This window comes from Juglans microcarpa x Juglans regia, chromosome 7D, assembly GCF_004785595.1.
Source record: "Juglans microcarpa x Juglans regia isolate MS1-56 chromosome 7D, Jm3101_v1.0, whole genome shotgun sequence".
Taxonomy (NCBI): domain Eukaryota; kingdom Viridiplantae; phylum Streptophyta; class Magnoliopsida; order Fagales; family Juglandaceae; genus Juglans; species Juglans microcarpa x Juglans regia.
In genome coordinates this window covers 15,857,827-15,879,939 of record NC_054606.1, presented here as the reverse complement: position 1 = coordinate 15,879,939, position 22,113 = coordinate 15,857,827, and the positions used below count along the sequence as shown (strand labels likewise).

The 22,113-nt window shown below is 40.0% G+C and overlaps 1 protein-coding gene across 2 annotated transcripts in view; it reads right to left on the bottom strand.

The window, feature by feature from the left end:
• LOC121239199 (DNA ligase 1) overlaps positions 1 to 21,083 on the bottom strand; it is a 30,141-nt gene extending 9,058 nt beyond the window's left edge. For both annotated transcript variants that reach the window (XM_041136359.1, XM_041136360.1), the window contains exons 1-4: positions 20,166 to 21,083; positions 12,930 to 13,046; positions 11,555 to 11,656; positions 11,358 to 11,474 (exon numbers count right to left, since the gene is read on the bottom strand). In XM_041136359.1, the coding sequence (XP_040992293.1) occupies positions 11,358 to 11,474; positions 11,555 to 11,656; positions 12,930 to 13,046; positions 20,166 to 21,002 (1,173 nt within the window). In that variant the 5' untranslated portion in view covers positions 21,003 to 21,083. The remainder of the gene's footprint in view (positions 1 to 11,357; positions 11,475 to 11,554; positions 11,657 to 12,929; positions 13,047 to 20,165) is intronic.
• Positions 21,084 to 22,113: the final 1,030 nt, after the last annotated feature.

The window sequence follows — 22,113 nt, the reverse complement described above, 5'->3', positions numbered from 1 at the left end:
ACGGTGCTGGTATGAGTGCAAAAAAGGGGCGATGGGCATGGTGGGATAAGAGCACCAACTTTCTTAGGGATAAGAGCAATAAAAGACGCGTTAATGCTTTTTCGAATTTACCAAAGGTGTATAGTTCCTGAAAAACCTGCATAATATCTCCACCCACTACATCCCAGCAATCGTGATAAAATGCTATCAAAAACCCATCTGAACCCAGGGCTTTATCCTTAGCCATCCCACCAATCACCCGAAAAACTTCCTCCGACTTGAATGGTCTCTCCAACCACATAGAGCTTAGCTGGTGAATAGTCTCGAAAGGCATACCATCGAGTTTGGGTCTCCAAGATCCTTTTTCAACAAGAAGATCTGTATAAAAATTGACAATGTGGTTCTTAACAGCATCATGATCAGAGTAAAACTGGCCCTCAACTTGAATTACCTCGATAGTATTATTTCTACAATGAGAATTAGCCACCCGGTGGAAAAATCTAGTACATTTGTCCCCTTCCTTCAACCATAGGGCTCGTGACTTTTGTCTCCATGAAATTTTTTCCATAAGAAGCACCTTCTCCAAGTCCGAAGAGATGGCTGATTTCCTACAAGAGTTTTCAATCGAAAGAGGAACACTCATCTCCCTTTCCTCCAAACCCCTTAGTTCCTCCATAAGGGACTGTTTTTTATTATTAATGCGTCCAAAGACTTCAACATTCCACCTTTCCAAATCTCTCTTTAATGCTTTTAGCTTCCCTGCCAATATGAAGCTTGGTGATCCCTCGAAGGAATACGGGACCACCACGACCTCACCTTCTCCACAAAACCCTCGGCTTTCAGCCACACATTTTCAAACTTAAATATATTTTACCCTCTTGAATGCATCCACAATCTAGTACAACGGGGAAGTGATCTGAGAGAAATTTCCTCCATTAAAGTGATTTCTCTAATTCAGTTACCACCTCTTTTCTCTCCAATTCCTCACCGGATATGCCCCCTAACAACTCCCTATCCTCCAAGCACTACAATTGTTGCAGCAAAAGCTTCCTCTTATTTTCAATGATCCCAAACTCCTCCACGTTCCATTTCTTCAAATATTGTTTTAATGCTTTGAGTTTACCAGCCAAAACAAAGCTCGGAGTACCAGAAAAAGAATATGAAGACCACCACGACCTCACCCTATCCACAAAACCTCTTCCTCCAACCATATTTTTCAAATGTAAAATACCTATACCCTCTAATAATGCCCCACAATCCAACATAATGGGGTAATGGTCATAACACATTCTTGGTAACCTTTTCTGGCTCAAATCAGAAAAACAAGCTTCCCAAGAAGCCAAAACCAGAAATCTGTCCAGCCTAGACCATGCCCTTCCATTGGACCATGTAAAATCCCCACCGGCCATCGGTAAATCAATCAAATCTAGCTCGAAAATCAGATCTGAAAAAGCAGTCACAGCATGAGAGAAATGAGAATCCCCCACACGCTCGCTAGGAAACCGTGTAATGTTGAAATCCCCTCCAAAACACCAAGGATCATCCCACCAGCAGCTAACACCCACCATTTCATCCCATAAAATTCTCCTACTACTATCCACATTAGGGCCATAACCCCCCGCAAAAGCCCATTCGAATCCATCATCCACACTTTTAAAATGACGGGCCACCAAAAATTCTCCCACATAACAATAATTCACCCAAAGCCCCATTCGAAACTAATCAACCCACCCCACACGACAACTCCACAAACTGTTGACAATTGATTGATTATCAAATTTCAGCTTGGTTTCCTGGAAACATATAACATCAGCCCTCCACTTACAGATCATATTCTTCACCTGGAGATGTTTTCTATAATTGTTAAGCCCCCAAGCATTGCATGAAATAATCTTTGGTTTCATTGATAACAATTGGCAACCCTCTCCTAGCCTTTATCTCTAAAGGCACTTCCTCCCCTTGCATTATAATTAATGGAGCACAACAATCTCTTCAATTCCCTCTCCTTTTTGAAGCGGATCTAGCCAAAGATGGTTGACCAGCCTCAATTGCAATAAGTGCTCTAAATTGTTTTTTATAACCGTCGTAAGAGATTCCGACGCAATCCTAGATTTCATCCACTTTCCTCAACACCCAATTAGAGGATTTATTAGGCCATTCAATTTCTGGAGGGATGGAACACAACGGATCAAGATCCATTTCATCGTCTGATTCCATCAACTCCCCTAACTCACTTGCCACAGAATCTTCCCCACCACCAATAACCATCTGCAAATCTAAGTTATTGAACTGGATACTACCTAGGGGACCCAGAATCATACTTCTCGATAGACCTAGAAGCATTAAGTCTCAACTCCTCTTCACCAACTACATCCTCCACAACCACGCCCTCTGACACTTGCACATTACCACCACAGCATAACTGTGATGAAGACATCTGCCTCCCCTTTGCCGAAGTGAGACTCACCACCTGAGTACCCCCAGAAGAGTCTCCAACTGCCGTCGACCCTTTTTGTGATGAAGATGCATCCTTTTGAGCCATCGAAGATCTGATATGAGCCTCCTCACTAGTCAGAATCTTAGATCTATGTAGATGGGAAGTTGCCGTTGGAGAATTCGATCGGAGATTCGCCTGCTGCTGTCGACCCTATATGTGACGTCAAAGCACCCGTCAGAGCTACTGAACCCTTGGGCTAAGCCACCACTCTTATTGGGCTTTTGGGACCCTGCTTCCCACAATAAGGCTTAGCCCTCCATTGAACAGGCCTGTTTATTGGGCCTCTGACAAGCCCATCTCCCTTAGTAGCATTAGAACCCCAAGGTCCAATCCACATCCCCATCACCCCCTTCACCACTTCATTGTCCACTAATGCTTGGCACAAGCCCATAAGCAAGTCTAGCCCACCATCAACTTTCTTCAACAATGAATCCAACCTCTCCTTCCATCCAATAAGCTATGCTCTTACGTGCCAAAGAGACGCTTCAACTTCTCCAAACTTTTGCAGTGCCACGGAAGGCCAACCATCCGACCCACCATCAAGTTGATTCCTCTGCAAAGCAACAATCATTCCATTCTTCCATTTACTAACATCCATCACTAGCTCATCCTTCCTAATATTTCCATTTCCCTTATTCTGGTGAGAACCAGAAACCTCATACACTGGATTCATCAATGCCAACAGGTAAGAAGCTTCACAAAGGGGGGATAACACCTTTGTATGATGTATCTGATATCACATTCTTACCTCTGGAATCCCAAACAACACCACCATTGTCTAGAGCAACTTTGTTTTTAGAAGCAAAAACAAAGGACTTAGAATCAATCATCTCCCTCATTTTCCTCACAAAACCTGCCCAACCACACCCTTTCCTCCCTTCTAGAATCACAATGATACCATTCCCCATACTAGTGCCAAACTCAATCAACTTCAAAAACCTACCATACACATTTTGACACTTTTGAACCAAAAAAACTCTATTTCCCTCACTTATAGTCTGGTAAGATTCCATTTTACTCGATGACCTCAAACAATCCTCCACCACCTTTGCCATTCAAACAACCTTCCTCCACTAAGATAAAGGGACTTTGACAACTTCCCACTCTTCTCAATAATACAGAAAAAGTTACCACCTTTCCTACTAGACACGAACATCTTAGCTTCTATCCAAAATCTACAATCCATCTTCATCTAACTAATGAATAAACTACAAGAAAGAAAAGAAATCGAAATAGAGAAACAAGGAAAGATTAAGGATTATCCCCCCAAAACTCTTCCATACTCGGAATCAATTACAGCCCTCCACAAAGACTCCCCTTCTTGATGATATGGCCATAATCATATCCCTACTGGTTCTCTTCAATGGTATGTGAGGTTTATTAGAGCTGTACAAGATTGGGAGGTGGGGGATATTACTGAATTTTACAGTGCGTTATATGAGCTCAATTTAAAGTCTGGAGGGAAGGACGGGTTGCTTTGGACTCATTCGGGGAATAAGAACTTTTCGGCCAGATCCTTTTATAAGGTTATGTCGACCCGCTCCTCCATTGTTTTCCCTTGGAAGAGCATTTGGAGGAGTAACGTTCCTCTTAAGATTGCTTTCTTTGGCTAGCAGGCCTCCCACGAGAAAATATTGACTATCGATAAGCTGAGAAAGCGTGGTCTTTCTAAAACAGATTGGTGTTTTATGTGTAAAAGAAACGGAGAATCGGATGATCATCTTCTCTCCTTCACTGTGACATGGTTAAGGATGGGATGAAATCTTTACTAGGTTTGGTATTGCATGGGTAATGCCTAGGAGGGTGGTAGATTTATTGTCATGTTGGAGAGGAATTAAGGGCAATCGTCGAATCACGACTGTTTGGAAGCTGGGTGCCTTTATGTTTAATGTGGTGTACTTGGAACGAGAGGAATGGTCGTTGTTTTGATAATAGGGACCATTTGATGGGCTGGTTTAGGGATTTTTTCTTTCATACATTGTTACTTTGGGCTTTGCTATTGTATTGAATGGGATTAGTTTTAATGACTTTTATGCTGTTTTTCACAGCTCTTAGCTTGTAATTAGGTTCATCACTTGCATGTATACCTCCTATGTACTTCGGCTTTGCCTAATTCTGTCGATTAATAAATTCTTTTTACTTATCAAAAAAAAAAAAGATCACTCCTGATGATACCTCCTGGGTGGTGGAGCTTCTAACATGTTGGAAAGTGAAGTTTAGTTACCATCGGTGCATATCCCTGTGTAGCTGGTCATATTGTGTATACGAAGAGAGAGAAATCAGCGTAGCTTTGAGGATTGCAAAACATCAGTTTTGGAGTTAAAGTTGTATGTTCTTAACACTACGTATTTGTGGACACAAGCCTATTTTGGGGCTCACTTTTCTATTTCTAATTTTCAGGACTTTATAGCACATTTCCCCTTCGTTTGTTGAAGTGGGTTTATGCATAATTCTGGTGTACTGGGACAATATCCCTTTGCATCATTAATAAAATTTATTTTACCCATTAAAAGAAACTAATTTTGCATTTTTGTTTCTTTAATGTGCCCAGGAGCCAAAGTTTCTCTCTCCTAAAATTTTCTCTCCGTACACTTTTTGCTTTTCTTGGTTTTTTTTTTTTTTGTTCTTGTTTCTGGAGTTTGGGCCGTCAATGGTGGTAGTTCCTTGTGGTGATTAGCATGTAGTCAAGTTGGGTGTTAAGTTCAGATTGGTGATTATCGTGTTAGTGTATTGGTTGGTGATGATGGGTATGTGCACAGAGGTCTTCATTGAACAGAAGTTATTTGTGTTTAGAAGGGAGAATGTTAGGTGGTGAAGAATCACTGAGAGTGGTTGGTGTGTGGTGAAATACATTTCATTAGAGCATGAAGCTTTGGGGTGGTTGGGCTTGATGGTGAGGGAGTGTGCTGCGTCTTTGGGCTCCTCAGAGTTTCTTGGAACTCATAGAACTGGAAATGCAGTATTAATGATACAGAGGGGTTGCAACTGCAATGGAAGGTACTTCTCCATTTCAGATTTGGGGCATGAAAAGAGGAGAGGTATGCTAGTGGTTCCAGAAAGTAGGAAGGGTGAGGGGTGGAGGAAATCTGGAGATATTTTGAAGGAGTTCATGGCTCATCCCTTTGTTTCGGGGGTGAGAAACAGAGTGATGGCACTCCCATGGTAATCGCAGGCAGACAAGCCGAAGGTGTCCAGGGGAGAAGGCGATGCTCCTTCGTTGATGGTTGATGCCTCAAGGTCGTACAGCGAGGTCCTTCAAGCGCAAAAAGTACGGCAGCAAGAGGTGAGTGGAGCGGTGCCTATAGTGCCTGAGGTCGTGCAGAGGTCATGCAAAGGCAGTGAGACAGATGAAGAATATTTGTCAAGGGTCTGAGTAATATGGAGATAAAAGTAGGGTTGTTGTTGGAAGAATTAGTTGGTCTTAAACGTTGCGTTAAGGGGAAGGAAGTGAAGGAGTTGGGCCAGGTTTTGGGCTCCAATTATGTGGGTCAGGCTTCGGATCAGGGGGAGTTCGGTTTAAGGGAAGGGAATATGGGCTGGGCTGGGCTGGGTTGGGATGCAGGCTGGGCTAGCGAAGGGGCCAGGCTAAGTCACAGGCCCAAAAAAGGCCTAGAAGGTGTTTCGGACACCACTTGATATTTCGGGTCAGTGCCTGGCTCATCCTTCCACGACGCCTGTAAGTGTCGTAACGACTTCCTTACCGGCACAGAAACCTCCGACCGCCGTGGACGAGCATCAAGGTGTGCCGGTTCAGGCACCTCGACAGGAGGTTATCAAGGGTGAGTTTCGATTCAGCAAGGGCCTTTAATCACTATTTCTCCGTCATCGGTTCATGGGTTGCTAGTGAAGGAGGCACAAAATCTGCCGTGTGTGGTGGACGGGGGCACAGTAGCGTTACCTATGCAGTCCTACTCGTCAGAGCATGGGCTCTCCTTACTGAGGGCTCCGATAGTTAACGAGGAGCCTCTGAGTTTGGCTTGTCCGTTGCTGGCTCGTGGGTTAGTGTTGGAGGATGCTCAAAAACAATCATGTGTGGTGGAGGGAGGTACAACAGTGTCTCCTGGGCAATTTGTTTCGTTGGAACAAGGGCTATTTCTGGAGTTGGGTGCTTCTAAGGGGTATGTAGTGGAACCCAGTGTTGATGTGGAAGGTTTCAGAGTTACTGAAAATGTAGTGGAACCCAGGGTTGAGTCAGAAGTCGTATGTGGCTCGGAATTGGCATTATTTGCTTCTGCCAGTAATGTTGAGGAGGGGGCCATTCTAACACCCTTGTGCACACTCCCGCCCAGATCTAATTATGGGAGTTCTTTGTCAAATTGGGTTTTCAAAAAAGTAGAGGAAATTCAGGAGGTCATTGGGATTTCATTTGGAGGGTATGAAGAACAATTTAAGGCTCTCCTTATAGCACTTGAGGCTAGTCATTCAAAATCAGCCTCTAAGCAGAATAGGGAGCTTAAAAAGCTAACTTGCTCCATTAATTATAATGTGAAAAAAGGAAGTGGCGGAAGGGATAGATCGAGGGGGAGGGTTAACATAGTTTTTTATGAAGCCTAAGATTTTATCATGGAATATATGGAGGCTTAATGATCGCAATAAACGCCTTCGTATCAAAGCATTATTGCGGTTGTGGAAGGGTGATGTGTGTTTTCAAGAAACAAAGAGACGTCTTATTGATAGGAAATTTGTGCGAGGTTTATGGGGGTGTTCATATGTAGGTTGGACCTATTTGGCCTCTTCGGGAGCCTCAGGTAGAGTATTGCTTATGTGGAATAAAAGAGTGATTGAGTCATTTGAGGAATGTGTCGGAAAGTTTTCGGTTGCGACTTTATTTTAAAATGTGGGTTGATGGATGGGAATGGGCATTTGCAGGTTCCTACGGTCCTAACATGGATCGGGACAGGAGAAGGTTGTGGGAGGAGTTGGCGGGTGTATATTCCTTATGGGATGTGTCACGGTGCATGGGGAGTGATTTTAACACTATTCGGTTTCCTAGTGAGCGTTCAGGGCACTGTTGTCATTCTTTGGCCGTTGAGGAATTCAACGAGTTCATATTTGATCTGGATTTCATGGATATCCCTCTGGTACGGGGTGAATTCACTTGGTCAAATGGGCGGGTTTTGTCGAGATTGGATAGATTCTTAGTTTCTCCTTCATGGGAAGCTAAATATCCGAAAGTAAGTCAGAGAAGACTAGCTTGAGTTAGTTCAAATCACTATCCTATCCTTTTGGATTGTGGGGGTATTCCTAGGGGGCAACGGTATTTTATGTTTGAAAATATGTGGCTAACAGCAGATGGGTTTGTAGAGAGGGTTAGTGGTTGGTGGTCTTCATATCAGTTTTTTGGTACCCCAAGTTACATTCTTGCAAGCAAGTTGAAGGCATTGAAACAAGACTTGAAGAAGTGGAATTTGGACGTATTTGGTCATATTGACAACCAGAAGATTTCACTGTTGGAGGAACTGCAGGAACTTGAGAATAAAGAGTTTTTGTGAGATAATTCGGAGGTGGTGTTATTGGGGAAGGGATTGGTTATGGCAAACTTGGAGAGGGTTTTGTTATCGGAGGAGATTTCATGGCATCAAAAATCCAGGGCACTTTGGTTGAAAGAAGGCGATAGGTGTACGAAGTGCTTTCACAAAATGGCTAATTCACACCGGCGTAACAATGTCATAGAGTCACTTCAATCAGGCTCTCAGATGATATCTTCTCCTTCCGAACTAAAAATCACATAGTACAGTATTATGAGTCCCTTCTCTCAGAATCAGATACTTGGAGGCCGAAGCTTGATGCTTTGAATTTTGAGGCAATTGATTCGCAGAGCGTGAGTATTTTGGAGAGACCTTTTGTTGAATAAGAGATCCACAAGGTCATATTTGGCATGGCCAAGGATAAAGCGCCGAGGCCGGATGGCTTTTCAATGGGGTTCTTTCAAACTTGTTGGGATATTGTAGAAGGTGATGTTATGCAGGGTTTTAGCAAATTTCACTCCTTTCAGAAGTTTGAAAAGTCCATTAATACGACCTTTATTGCTCTTATTCCTAAGAAACATGGGGCTTTGACTATTGAAGATTTTCGGCCTATAAGCCTGGTTAGTAGCGTTTATAAGATAATCTCGAAGGTTCTTGCTAACCGGCTTAGTCCGGTGTTAGAACAAATTATCTCCAAGTCCCAGTACGCATTTATTCGTGAGAGAAAAATTCTTGACTCAATACTTATTGCAAATGAGTGCTTGGATTACAAGTTACGAGAGGGAGGTTCAGGTGTTCTGTGCAAGCTTGACATGGAAAAGGCCTATGACCATGTGAATTGGGAATTCCTTTTATACGTGCTTGAGAGATGTGATTTTGGGGATAGGTGGATTGCATGGATGCGTCATTGTATTTCAACCGCCCGGTTCTCGGTTCTGGTTAATGGTACACCTGTTGGTTTTTTTGCTAGTTCAAGGGGACTGCGGCAGGGAGATCCTTTATCTCCTCTTTTATTTGTCATAGTTATGGAGGCTTTGAGTAGGATGGTGCAGGCTGCTGTTGGGGGAGGTTTCTTATCAGGTTTTCAGATGGGCAATGGTTATGGTGGCACTATTGTCATATCACATCTTCTTTTTGCAGATGATACATTAGTTTTTTGTGAAGCAAAGAGTAGCCAGATCCAAACTTTAAGAGCATTGCTACTTTGCTTTGAGGCAGTGTCGGGGCTAACGGTGAATTTGGGCAAGTCTGAGATGGTTCTTGTGGGTTTGGTTTCTAATATTCTCAGGTTAGCTAGCCTCCTGGATTGTAAGGTGTCCTCTTTTCCAATGAAATACTTGGGTCTCCCGCTGGAAGCAACTTTCAAGAATAAAGCTATATGGAATGGGATAATGGAGAAGATAGAGAAACGGCTGGCTGGCTGGAAACGGGTGTATTTATCTGAGGGGGGCCGTCTCACTCTTATCAAGAGTACACTCACTAATCTCCCCACTTATTTTTTATCTTTGTTTCCTATGCCTATAGCGGTGGTGAACAGGGTGGAGAAACTCTTTAGGACGTTCCTATGGGAAGAGGAATGGGGGAGGAGAAGAAATTCCATTTGGTTAGATGGGAGACTGTATGCGCCTCAGTTGTGAATGGGGGGTTGGGTGTTTGTAATTTGAGAATTTTCAATAAAGCTTTATTGGGAAAATGGTTATGGAGATATCATTTGGAGGGAGGTCATTATGGAGGGACACTATTGATGCTAGGCATGGTGTCGCTTGGGGTGGTTGGTGCTCTAAGGAAGTAAGTGGGGGCTATGGGGTGGGTTTATGGAAGTATATAAGGAAGGGGTGGCCATGTTTTGTAAATCAAGTTCGCTTTGCAGTTGGTGAGGGCAGTCGTATCAGATTTTGGAGGGATGTGTGGTGTGGAGTCCAGGCTTTGGAAAGGGTTTTTCCGGCCTTATACCGTAAGGCAACTAATAGGGAAGTTTCGGTGGCTGATGTGCGTATATTCTCTCATGGTGCACATCTGTAGAATATCCTTTTTAATAGGGATTTCCATGATTGGGAATTACCTATTGTTTCAGAATTTTTCAGCTTATTATATTCCACGGAGATCCCATTGACACAGCGAGATAGTCTGAAGTGGAGGTCTAATAACCATAAGTTATGTACAGTCAAGGAGTATTATAGCATCTTGACAACACAACTTGAGATTACTCCTTTCCCTTGGAAGAATATTTGGAGGTCTCGTGTGCCCTCTAGAGTAGCTTTTTTCGTTTGGAGTGCAGCTCTTGGGAAGATATTGACCACAGACAACTTGAGAGAGGATGTGTAGTATTGGATTGGTGCTACATGTGTAAAAAGAATGGAGAATCTGTGAACCATTACTACACTGTGAGGTAACAAGAGTATTGTGAGATGAGATCTTTCTGAGGGTTGATATTGTCTGGGTTATGCCTATGAGGGTGGTGGATTTGTTGGGATGTTGGTCAAAGTTGCAAGGTTGCAAGCAAGTGGCAGCAGTGTGGAAGATGATTCCATTGTGTATTATGTGGTGTATTTGGACGGAAAGGAACACGCATTGTTTTGAAGATAAGGAACGCACAAGTACTGAGTTGAAGAATTTTCTTCTCCACACTCTAATGTGTTGGTTTTCCACTATTGTATTACATGGGGACAATGTTCAGGATTTCCTGTCTTTAATTTATCGCTTTTAGAATGTATTTAGGAGTTCCTTTGTATACGTCCTGTGTACAAGGACTATGTTTATTTCATTCATATATATAATATCTCTCTTTTTACTGATCAAAAATAAAATGTACCCAGTACCTACATGATAAGTGATTGAAGATGTCCAATTTTTTCAATCTTGAAAATAAATGCATTTTGTATTTGCATCTCAATTTATGTTTGTACCTTTTGTGTACTATGAATAGCAGAATAAAATATGTAAAAAATAATATATTAATCACCATAAATTAGGTCAGCCCCTAAAGTTGAACTCCTGGCTTTGCCACTATTTGTAGGGGTACGATATCCCCTCAAAGCAACCATTTCCAATTCCCTTGAATTGGCTAAATTTGAAAGAGAACATACCAATTTTATTGAGTTCTCCTTCACTTCCTCTTTGACGTTTGCTAATTTATAAAATCTCAACGACCTCTACAAAAATCATTCACTTCCTTTTTGTGTATTTCAACAACCAAACAAAGGAATGGATAGTTACTCCCTCCCCTTTCCTTGTTGTCTCCTCCCTCTTCCCATAATCCTCACATCTCTCTTCAAGCTCACATAATCTAAGAGTTATAGCCTGTAAGGTTATTTCCTTTCTATACGGGTAAACAAAATGTACAGATGTTTTCTATCTGGTGCAATACAGTACATCCTGGAGCAAGTTTTCTGATCTAAAGAACAGAAACTGACCTCTTCTACTGGAGACTGAATGTTTGGAGGTGGTGTAGAATGTTTTTCAGTATAGACAGCAGCTTGACCCAATGCAGCTAATAGGGTCTGCTCTGCCAATCCAATGCGCAACTTCATCTACAAAACACAAATAATAGAAATTATACAATTGAAGGAGCCAACAGACAGATATATATAATAGATGTCTGGTTTGCAACCTGAAGTAGACGAATTAGATACTGAGGTTCACAGTCAGTGGCAGCAACAAGTAGTCCCTTGATGTGGTTTTTTTTCTTTTCTTGGCTATCTTTCCCAGATTCCTAGTAAAATTCAAATTAACAGCAAGTAAATTACAAAACACTACTTATATTACCAAAAGTCATTACAAAGATCCCATATCTCTTTCTCCCAAATCTTAATGTCCTGTCCATTGGCCAAACAACAGTGCATAATTCCATTGCATAGGGTACTGAAAAGGATAATTGTTACCCTGGATACGAATTAAGAATGAAAAAATTGTGCGACAAAACATTTATTACTCATAAATTATTTTAATGCATAACTACACTGATAAAAAGTTTCATGCAGTTTTAGGATGCATGAGTCATTAACATGGGTCAATAACTCGAGAAAACCAACAACTGGACCTTTTCGCTTTCTCTAAATTTAGCTACAAAGAAAAATTCAAACCACTCTTAAGTTGCCACGGACAAGAAAGTCTTTTTGCCAAGGGGAGGGGGAAGTGCATGGTGTTGGGTAAAATAGAAATTAATAATTCAAGAACCCACAACAAAAAGCTCAACATTTCAAAGAAAAGAGCTAAGAGATATGGTGGCAAATTCAAAAAAGAAAGGAAAATGTAATTCAGGGAGAGGATACGGCATCAGAGCTTCCAATATTAAACCTAAGTATCTAACCAGTGGCTCAAAAGTTGGAGCACCAAACGAAATAGATTTACTATCAACTAGCGCACAGACAATACTTAATATCATCAAAACAATAGAAAGTATGAGAATCCATTAACCCAACCATCAGTATTGTGGATAAACCAAAACCAACCATCACAAATAGGCATGCTTGCCAAATCCACATTACAACCCCAAAGATCAGTCAAGTTGAAAATTCTCTAGAATTACTTAACAAGCCTAGTTTCACCTAGCATGTAGCCAATGAGGGACTTTATAATTTACTCACTCATGCGAGTTATTTATTTTCCTAATGTGGGGCAAAGCTGTCACAAACTCCCCTTCTAACATTCTTTGACGTCTTCTTCAAGATCATGTCATACAATGCTCTAGTATCACAGTGCTAGCCTTACTAGGTGGCACTGATACCATATTTAATGCTCAAGGAAAGCACGGGTCACATCTGTGCTATAACCCTAAAAGACTAGTGAATTTGATACTTCACAAGAATGACTTATAAAGCCAAGTTTCACCTAGTAAATAGCCAATGTAAGACTTATCAATACCTGCTTTTTATTTCCAGCCTTACTTCTCATCAAATCCAACCATGGCCAAACCCAAGTCTAACCCAAAATAACAAAAGATTAAAATCTATAGATTAAGTTTGGGGGAAAAAAAGATAGCACACCTTAGCAATGAGCCGGAATGTATTAAAAACCTTGATGACAGTCAAGGCATCAGGCTTGCGCATCATAGATTGAGATGAACGGCTTGATTTTGCCACAAGACCCAAGTCACCCAATTCCTAATAATTAGAAGCAATATAAATTTTTTGATAAGTAAAAATTAAAACCAATATAAATAAACAAATAAAAGATAAAAGGAGCTGTGTTCATAAAAAGAATTAGTTTAAAAGGTAGTGCCGGCTTTCCGGACAAAAAGAGCAGTTCTTCTCTCAAATGAAATTTAAAACCAATTGGAATTGATAGAGGGATTAGGATGCAAAGGGAACCAACGGTGAACAATATCATCACTTAACTATCCAAGGAAGATCCTCTAATACTTCACAATAATTTCTATACTCACTCAACATTTAAAAAAAAAAAAAAAATGTGAGATGAGTTGAGATGAAAGTTACAAGTTGAATAAAATTTTGTTAGAATATTATTTTTTAATATTATTATTGTTTTGGGATTTGAAAAAGTTGAATTGTTTATTACATTTTGTGCGGAAATTTGGAAAAATTGTAATTGAGATGAGATGAAATGAGTTGAGATCACTTCTCAATCCAAACAGGGACCTTAGACTTTCATTCTTCTAGTATCCCCAAAAAGTACTTTTTAACGAATTGTAGTACTAATATTAACTCTCTCCATTCCTAGATTTATAAAACAACACAATGAAAACTTTTTTTGAATTTTTATTTTCTTCCAACCAGCACCAGTCTAGACAAGGACCGGGGGACCTTGGCCCCTCAGAAATATTCTTACAATTATAAAGGAGCGTGCCGCATGTCGATCATTAAAAAATTTATTTTCATTTTTGTATAATTAATAAGAATTTTATTACCAAGAATAGGCACGGCCCAAGTAACAGGAAATATAAAAAGAAAATACCTACTACACACTCGAAAGTAAGAAACTACGACAGAAACAGATTCAGTACATTATCATCATTCCTTACAAAGATCCTAGCCCACAAACTCAAAGTAGAAAAGAAAAAATAACAAAGATCTTCAAAAGAACGCTCTGTCTTCAAAACATCTCTCATTCCTTTCCAGCCACAAACACCACAGTAAACACAAAGGAATCATTATCCATCTGGTAGCAACACATTTCCTTGCCTCAAACCACACCAACATGCAAGGAGATCCAAACCCTCCTTAGGCATCACCCAATATAAACCTGTCCAACCAATAACCTCATTCCACAAAGACTTTGCCACCTCACAATGTAAAAAAAAAAAAAAAATGATTTACAGATTCACCATCCTTCTTGTACATGACACATCAATCAGCTATACACAAACCACTTAAAAGGTTATCTGTGGTCAATACTTTCCCTAGAGCAACCACCCAACTGAAGAATGCCACCTTAGTAGGTACATTCACCCTCCAAATGCTTTTTCCAGGGAAATACATAGCCAGAATGACAATTAAGCACCTTATAAAAAGAACTGACTAAAAACCTGAAATTTCCAGCTTGATCCCACAACAGCCTGTCCTCTCTTCCCTGCATCACTTTTGAGTTAAAAATTCTCCCCAAAAAATCTGAAACAACATTCACTTCCCAGTCATTTGCATCTCTAATAAAGTTAACATTCCATAGAATATTATTATCCGTACATTGAAGATAATCTACCACAACAACATTTTGATCCCTTTGCAATCCTGTAAAGGGAAGGAAAATATGATTTAAGAGTTGATTCCCCTTACCAAATGTCATGCCAAAAGAGAATCATCTTCCCTTCCCCCACGTTAAATTTAATATGTTTAGAAAACTCCCCCCAACCGTTCCTAATACCCTTCCATAAACTACCCCATACGCTTCTCTAACTTCATTAGAACACCAATCCCTCCACCCACTCCCATATTTAACAGCAACAACATTCTTCCATAAAGCATCTCTCTCTTCGTTAAATCTCCAAAGCCATTTTCCAAGGAGTGCTTTATTAAACAACCTCAAATTTCTCACCCCCAAACCTCCACAAGAAACCGGTCGACAAACCTTATTCTAACTAACCAAATGAAACTTTTTTTCCTCTCCTATTCCTCCCCAATGTCCCCATAGAAATTACGATAAATTTTCTCAATTCTACTAGCAACCCCAGCCGGAAAAGGGAAAAGTGAAAGAAAATACGTAGGAAGACTCGACAACGTACTCTTTATCAAAGTAACTCTTCCACCTTTAGACAAATAACTTCTTCCATCCAGCCAACCTTCTCTCAATCTTCTCAATAACCCCATCCCATATCAAAACAGATTTGTGAGGAGCCCCTAAGGGAAGACCAAGATACTTCAACCGCAGTGAAGCAATCTTACACTCCAAAATATTAGCCAAATCTACTTATCAAAAAAAAAATATATTAGACAAATCTGAAATATTACCTACGGCACCCACTAGTACAATTTCAGACTTGTTTAGGCTAATCCTGAGACCTGAGACAGCTTCAAAACATAACAACAATGCTCTCAAAGATCGAATATGTTCTTGATTGGGCTCACTGAAAATCAATGTGTCATCGGCAAAAAGAAGATGAGATAATTTCATGCTATTTTGTTCCTCATTGCCCACCTCAAAACTCAACAAGTACCTTCCTTCTACCGTCGCTTCCAACATTCTACTCAAAGCATCCATGACAAGGACGAAAAGAAGAGGAGGTAGCGGATCTCCTTGTTTCAAACCACGTAAACTATTAAAAAACCCAACCGGAGTGCCATTCACCAAAATGGAAAATCTTGACGTCGAAATGCAATGTTCGATCCACATACACCATTTCTATCCAAAACCATATCTCCCAAGCAAATACAAGAGAAAATCCCAACTAACATGGTCATATGCTATTTCCATGTCCAATTTAATCAAAATTCCAGATTCATTTGATTGAATTATGCTGTCCACATACTCATTAGCAACTAATACCAAGTCAAGAATTTGTCTCCCTTTTACCTAAAGACATTTTGAGATTTCGATATAATATTTCCCGACACCCTACTCATCGATTAGCTAACACCTTAAAGATTATCTTGTATACCCCATTCACCAAACTAATAGGCTGAAAATCCCGCAACTCCACAGCCCCTACCTTTTTGGGAATAAGTACTATAAATGTAGCATTGAAACTTTTCTCAAATTTCATAAATGTATAAAATTCATGAAAAACCTTCATAATATCCTCCCGCACTATATCCCAACAAAATTTAAAAAAAGCCATTAAAACACCATCCGGACCCAAAGCCTTATCCCTTGTCATTCCTCTAACCACATCGAGAACTTCATCCTCTTCAAAAGCTCTCTCCAACCATTCTGCACTTGCCTGATCAATGGAGTCAAAAGACAGTCCTTTAGGACTGTCTTTTGATAAGAATACTCTCTCCATGAGCATTCTTCGCTAAACTTCTCATAAAAATTGACAATGTGATCCTTGCCGAGGGTTTGTGCACCCCTGGGATTAGTGGGGACATTATTCCTGGACACCCGGTTCCAATCAAAAACTTCTCAAAAAAATTGACAATGCGATCCCTAATGACTTCTTGATCTGAAATGATGTTTTCACCATCATGAAGAACCTCAATTACATTATTTCCTCGATGAAAGTTTGTCATACAGTGAAAAAACTGTGCACTTGTCACCTTCCTTCAGCCAAAGGACCCGGGATTTCTGTCTCCAAGAGATTTCCTCCATTAAAGTGATATTCTCTAAATCATCCACAACCACCCTTTTTTCTCTCCAACTCCTCACTGGATAAGTCCCCCAACAGCTCCCTTTCCTCAAAACTTTGCAACTGCTGCATCAAAAGTTTCCTTTTATTATCCCTGTTCCCAAACTCCTCAACATTCCACTTCTTCAAATCTGTTTTTAATGCTTTACGTTTACCAGCCAGTACAAAGCTCAGAGTACCAGACAAAGAGTACGAAGACCACCTCATTCTCACCCTATCCACAAAACCCTCAGCCTCCAACCACATATTTTCAAATTTAAAATACCTTAGTCCTCTAAAAGACCCGCACTCTCCAACATGATAGGATAATGGTCAGAGCACAATCTCGGTAACCTATTCTGCCTCAAATCAGGAAAACGAACCTCCCAAGAAGCTGAAACCAGAAATCTGTCCAGCTTAGACCATGCCCTTCCATTGGACCACGTAAAATCCCCATCCACCATCGGAAGATTGATCAAACCAAGCTCAAAAATCAGAAAATCAGATCAGAAAAAGTATTCATGGCATGAGAGAAATAATTATCCCCTACTCGCTCGCTAGGGAACCGAGTAATGTTAAAATCCCCTCCAAAACAAGAAGGAACATCCCAACAACAGTAAACACCTGCCATTTCATCCTATAAAATACTCCTACTATTATCCATGTTAGGACCATAAATCCCCGCAAACACCCATTCAAATCTGTCATCCACACAAATGAATCGGCAAGCAACCATAAACTCTCCCACATAATGATCTACCATCTCCAATAACCTCCTATCCCACATAATAATAATACAAGCTGAAGCCCCTTTCGAAACTAATTCAATCCATCCCACACACTAACAGCTCCATAAATTGTTCACAATTGTTTGATTAACCAACTTCACCTTGGTTTCTTGGAAACAAATAATATCAACACTCCACTTTCGAATCATATTCTTTACCCGAAGACGTTTTCTATAATCATTCAGCACCCTCACATTCCAAGAGATGATTGTCAGTTTCATTGATGACTATAAACAACCCTCTCCTTACCTTTATCTTTAAAGGCGCTTTCTCCCTTTGCATTATAATTAATAGAGCACGATAACCTCATCAATTCCCTCTCCTTCTTAAGAGCGGATCTAGCCAATGAAGGTTGACCAGCCTCTATAGCTATTAGAAGTGCTCTAAATTGTTCCTCAAATCCGACACAAGAGATTCCCACACAATCCTTAATTTCATCCACTTTCCTCATCATCCAATCAGATGAGGAATTGGGCCAATCAATTTCAAGAAGGATACAACACAACGGATCAAGGTCCATTTCTTCATCAGACTCCCTCAACTCTCCTGACTCACATGCCTCTGCCTCCTCCTCCCCTCCACGAACCATCTACATCTTAGAGTTTAACCTCTGGGTGCAAGGGACCCCAGAAACAAACTCCTCAATGGACCCAGTGACATTACCACTCAATTCTACATCTCCCTCCACCACTTCCACCCCCTCTGAAACCCTCTCATTGCCATCAAAACATAGCTCAACAGGAACCAGTAACGACTAAGAAGAAGAGAACCTCCCAACCCCGAGATGAGAATCTCCGTTCTGAATCTCGGGCTCAGAGGAAGGCAACATGCTTCCCTTCGCCGGAGTTGAACACACCACCTGAGTACCCTCAGAGGGATCGACTACCACCGTCGTCCCTTTCTATGAAGAAAGCACAACCTCCTATGCCGTTAAGGGTTTAATATGGACCACCTCAAAGTTCCGATTCCCATATCTAAGTAACTGAGGAGTCGTCGGTGGATAGACCCCTGTCGAAGAGCCTCTCGGAGACTCGCCTGCTGCTATTGATCCTATCTATGACATCGAAGTGTCTATCGGAGCCACCGAGCCCTTGGGTTGGGCCACCCCTCCCTTCGGGCTTTTTGAGCCTTGTATCTCGCATGAAGGCTTTGCCTTCCAGAGACCATGCCTATTTACTGGGCCTCGATCCGGCCCATGTGTTAACTTATCATTAAAACCCATAAGCCCATTCTGTTGCTCCCCCATCCTTTTTCCTTCTTCCTTATCCTCTAAATTTAGGCCCAAACCCATAAACAAACCCAACCCTTCATCTACATTCTTCAACATTGACTCCAACCTCTCCTTCCAACCAAATAACTCTACTCTTATGTGCCACAGCGTAACGCCCCAATAGAAGACCCAAACCATATGGTCTATACTCTAAAATGACTAGTCAATGATACAATTAGAACCCCATTAGAATCTTATAAAGAGCAAGAACTTCTGCTTCCCAAGCAATGTAGAATCTTATACACCACCTACCATTAGTCTTATCATATGGGGTATCACAATCTACCCCCCTTAAATTCCCAACATCCTCATCGGGCCAATCTGTCGTAGGTGACCCGGCTCAAGTCCCACATTTCTGGTTGGGATAGGCTCTTATACCATTTGTAACGTCCCAATGGAAGGCCCAAACCACACGGTCTATACTCCAAAAGGACTAATCAATGATACAATTGGAACCTCATTAGAACTTTAAAAAAAGCAAGAACTTCTTCACAAGCAATGTGGAATCCTATACACCACCTACCCTTAACCTTATCATATGGGGTATCACACACAGAGACCCTTCAACTTCTCCAACTTTCTACAACACCTCAACAGGCCAACCATTTTGACTATTTAATATTTTTTAAAAATTATTGAAAAGAAGTTTCCCTTTCTTACAATGAGTTTACACTTCTAAAATATTGTAGAAAGGATTGGAGAGATCTTTATAGTAAAAGAGACTAGATTTGATTTTTATTTTCCAATCTCATGTACGTATAAATATTCATGGATCCAAAAAAAAATATTTATATTTAATTTATTCCGCCACGCATATGGTTAAATTAATTTTGAACATTATTTTGTGAGTTGTTGATGAGTCATTTTCTTTACTTTATATTTAGAAAAATTAGGTTAAACAACAAGGGCAACTCAAAAACTATTGAATCATTTTCCGGAAAACTGTGTTTGATATTTAACAGGTTGAACCCACATTTGTTACTAATATTGATACCTCAACTCCTATGCAATGTTCCTATAGTTCAATCTGAAGAAGTTAATATGGCTATATAAGAACTTAATCCTAGTTTACGTCCTTCAATCTGGGATTAAGCCAACATGATGAGATTATACAGGCATAACTCAAACCTAGCCCATAGCATTTTTTTTTATAAGTAAGAGCGATTTTAATAATATGAAAATAGACATAGCCCAAATATGCAGGTCGTATATGAATGCAGCTAGTTAGGAAAATAGAGATAGATATAAGGAATTCATGGAAACTGAGGCCATTGATATCTATAACAATAGCCCACATAAAGAGAGTCTTAAAGAAAAAAATTTCAGATCTTCCATAGAGCGCTCCAATTACCTTGTATTGCTTATCAAATACAAGTACATTGTACTGATTTCAGATCTTCCATGGAGCGGTCCAAGATTAAGAAAGCAAATAAACAGAAACAAATACCTTGTATTGCTTTTTAACCTGCACCTCTGTCCTCCCACAAGCCTCCGCGAGTGCCTTAATTATGGAAGCATCCCCAATTCCTAGCTCCAAACCTTCGTGCGCCGGGGCAATCCTGTTCGCAGAAAGATAAACAACCGCGACCAGATCATCGGGGGTCGAATGTATCACAGTCCTCAACATATTACACACTATATCCGTAATCACAATGCGCCCCGTCTCGTTGGAAATCATGTCCAAGACCAAACAGAGAAAAATGAATGGAACCCTCTCACCCTCACCCCACCACGCAACTGAGCTTGGATCGAAGTCCCCCGCCTTCTTCTTCAAATGTGGCATTTTGGTCTTAAATTGAGAAATAGTCTGCTCCACGGTCACCGCACGGATCTTATTCTTCTTAGCTGCGGGGGCGGCGTCGGACCCAATGCTCTCATCCACGCTCTTCAATTCCTGGGAAATTGAGATATCGGGCGCTAAAGAATTGGGGATGCTGGTGTTTGTGGGAGAGTCTGAATCTAGGGATTTGCGTTTATTGGGAGAAGAGGAGCGGGGTAGGGGCTTTTTCTTGGCGGCAGCCCGAGCGCCGGACATGAGGGCGTCAAAAGCGGAAGGGCGAGATGACATGGTGAAGGGTTTAGGGTTTGTGGAAGCAAAGGGCTTCAGAGAAGGAGAGAAAGGTATGGTGGGGAAGGGAGAGAAAGAGAGGGCCTTGAGGGGGAGAGAAAGTGAGGGAGGATGCCGCAGGCAGTAGCATGAACGGAGCGGGAGCATCAATGCTACAAAGGTAACATGCTCAAGCAGCAGGAGATTGGCGAGTGCAAGAGAGAGGGTAACTAGCATGCGGTGCGACGCGGGGGAGGGCGGCCCGAGGGAGGGAAGCCCACGGAAACATGGCGGGAATATCCCAATGTAATTACAATTTTGTTATCGTATACATATTTGCTTCAATTAGATTTCTTATTTTTAGGGTGGCATCGAAACTTAAAATATGCGTAAATAACAATAAAATAATTTATAAATAATAGTAAAATAGCTTAAACTTAAATATTTTATTAGATTTTAAAAAAATAAAAAAAAATTAGAATAAAAATATTATAAAGTTAAAAAATTATTTAAAAATTATTTTTATTTTTATTTTTATTTTAAAAAATTGAAATTAAAAACTATTTTTTATTTAACTAATATTTGAAAAGGAAATATATTAAAATAATTTATAAATAATAGAAAAATAGTTTGAGTTAAAATATCTTATTAAATTTTGAAAAAATAAAGAAAAAATTTTGAATAAAAATATTATAAAATTAAAAAATTATTTTTTATATTATTTTTATTTTAAAAAATTTTTAAAATTTATATTATTTTTTGTGTTTTGTTTGAAAATTTGGAAGGAATGGTTAGATGAAAATTTTAAAAATTTGAAATTAAAAATTATTTTGTATTTAACTAATATTTGAAAAGGAAATATATTAATACCTAAAATACCTTATTACACAAATAATGTCTTAATCCCACTAGTTAGCATATTATATTTTTAAATAATTTTTCTTAAGTTCTTGAATTAAGAAATTATTTACAATATTTTTTATCAATCGATATAATTAAAATTAACAAAATAAAAAATAACATCTATTCTTCTTATTATTTATTATCTTTTGTCTCGTCCTTGCAACAAATAGTAAATTTATTATATAAAAAGTATTATGTATAAGACATTTGTTAAGGTAAATTTGTTGATTCATCAAAAAAACAAAAGGTAAATTTGTTGAGACCAAGGTTTTGAATTTCGTATTGTACCAGTCGATACGGTCGAAATATTTCTTTTTTGTAACGTAGCCAGTATAGAAAAATGTATAGTTTTGTACCGGTCAGAATTTCGATTGTTTCGACCCGTACCGACCAATATTTCGGCCTTTACCTTTTCTTCTTTTTTTTTTCATTTCTTCAAACTATA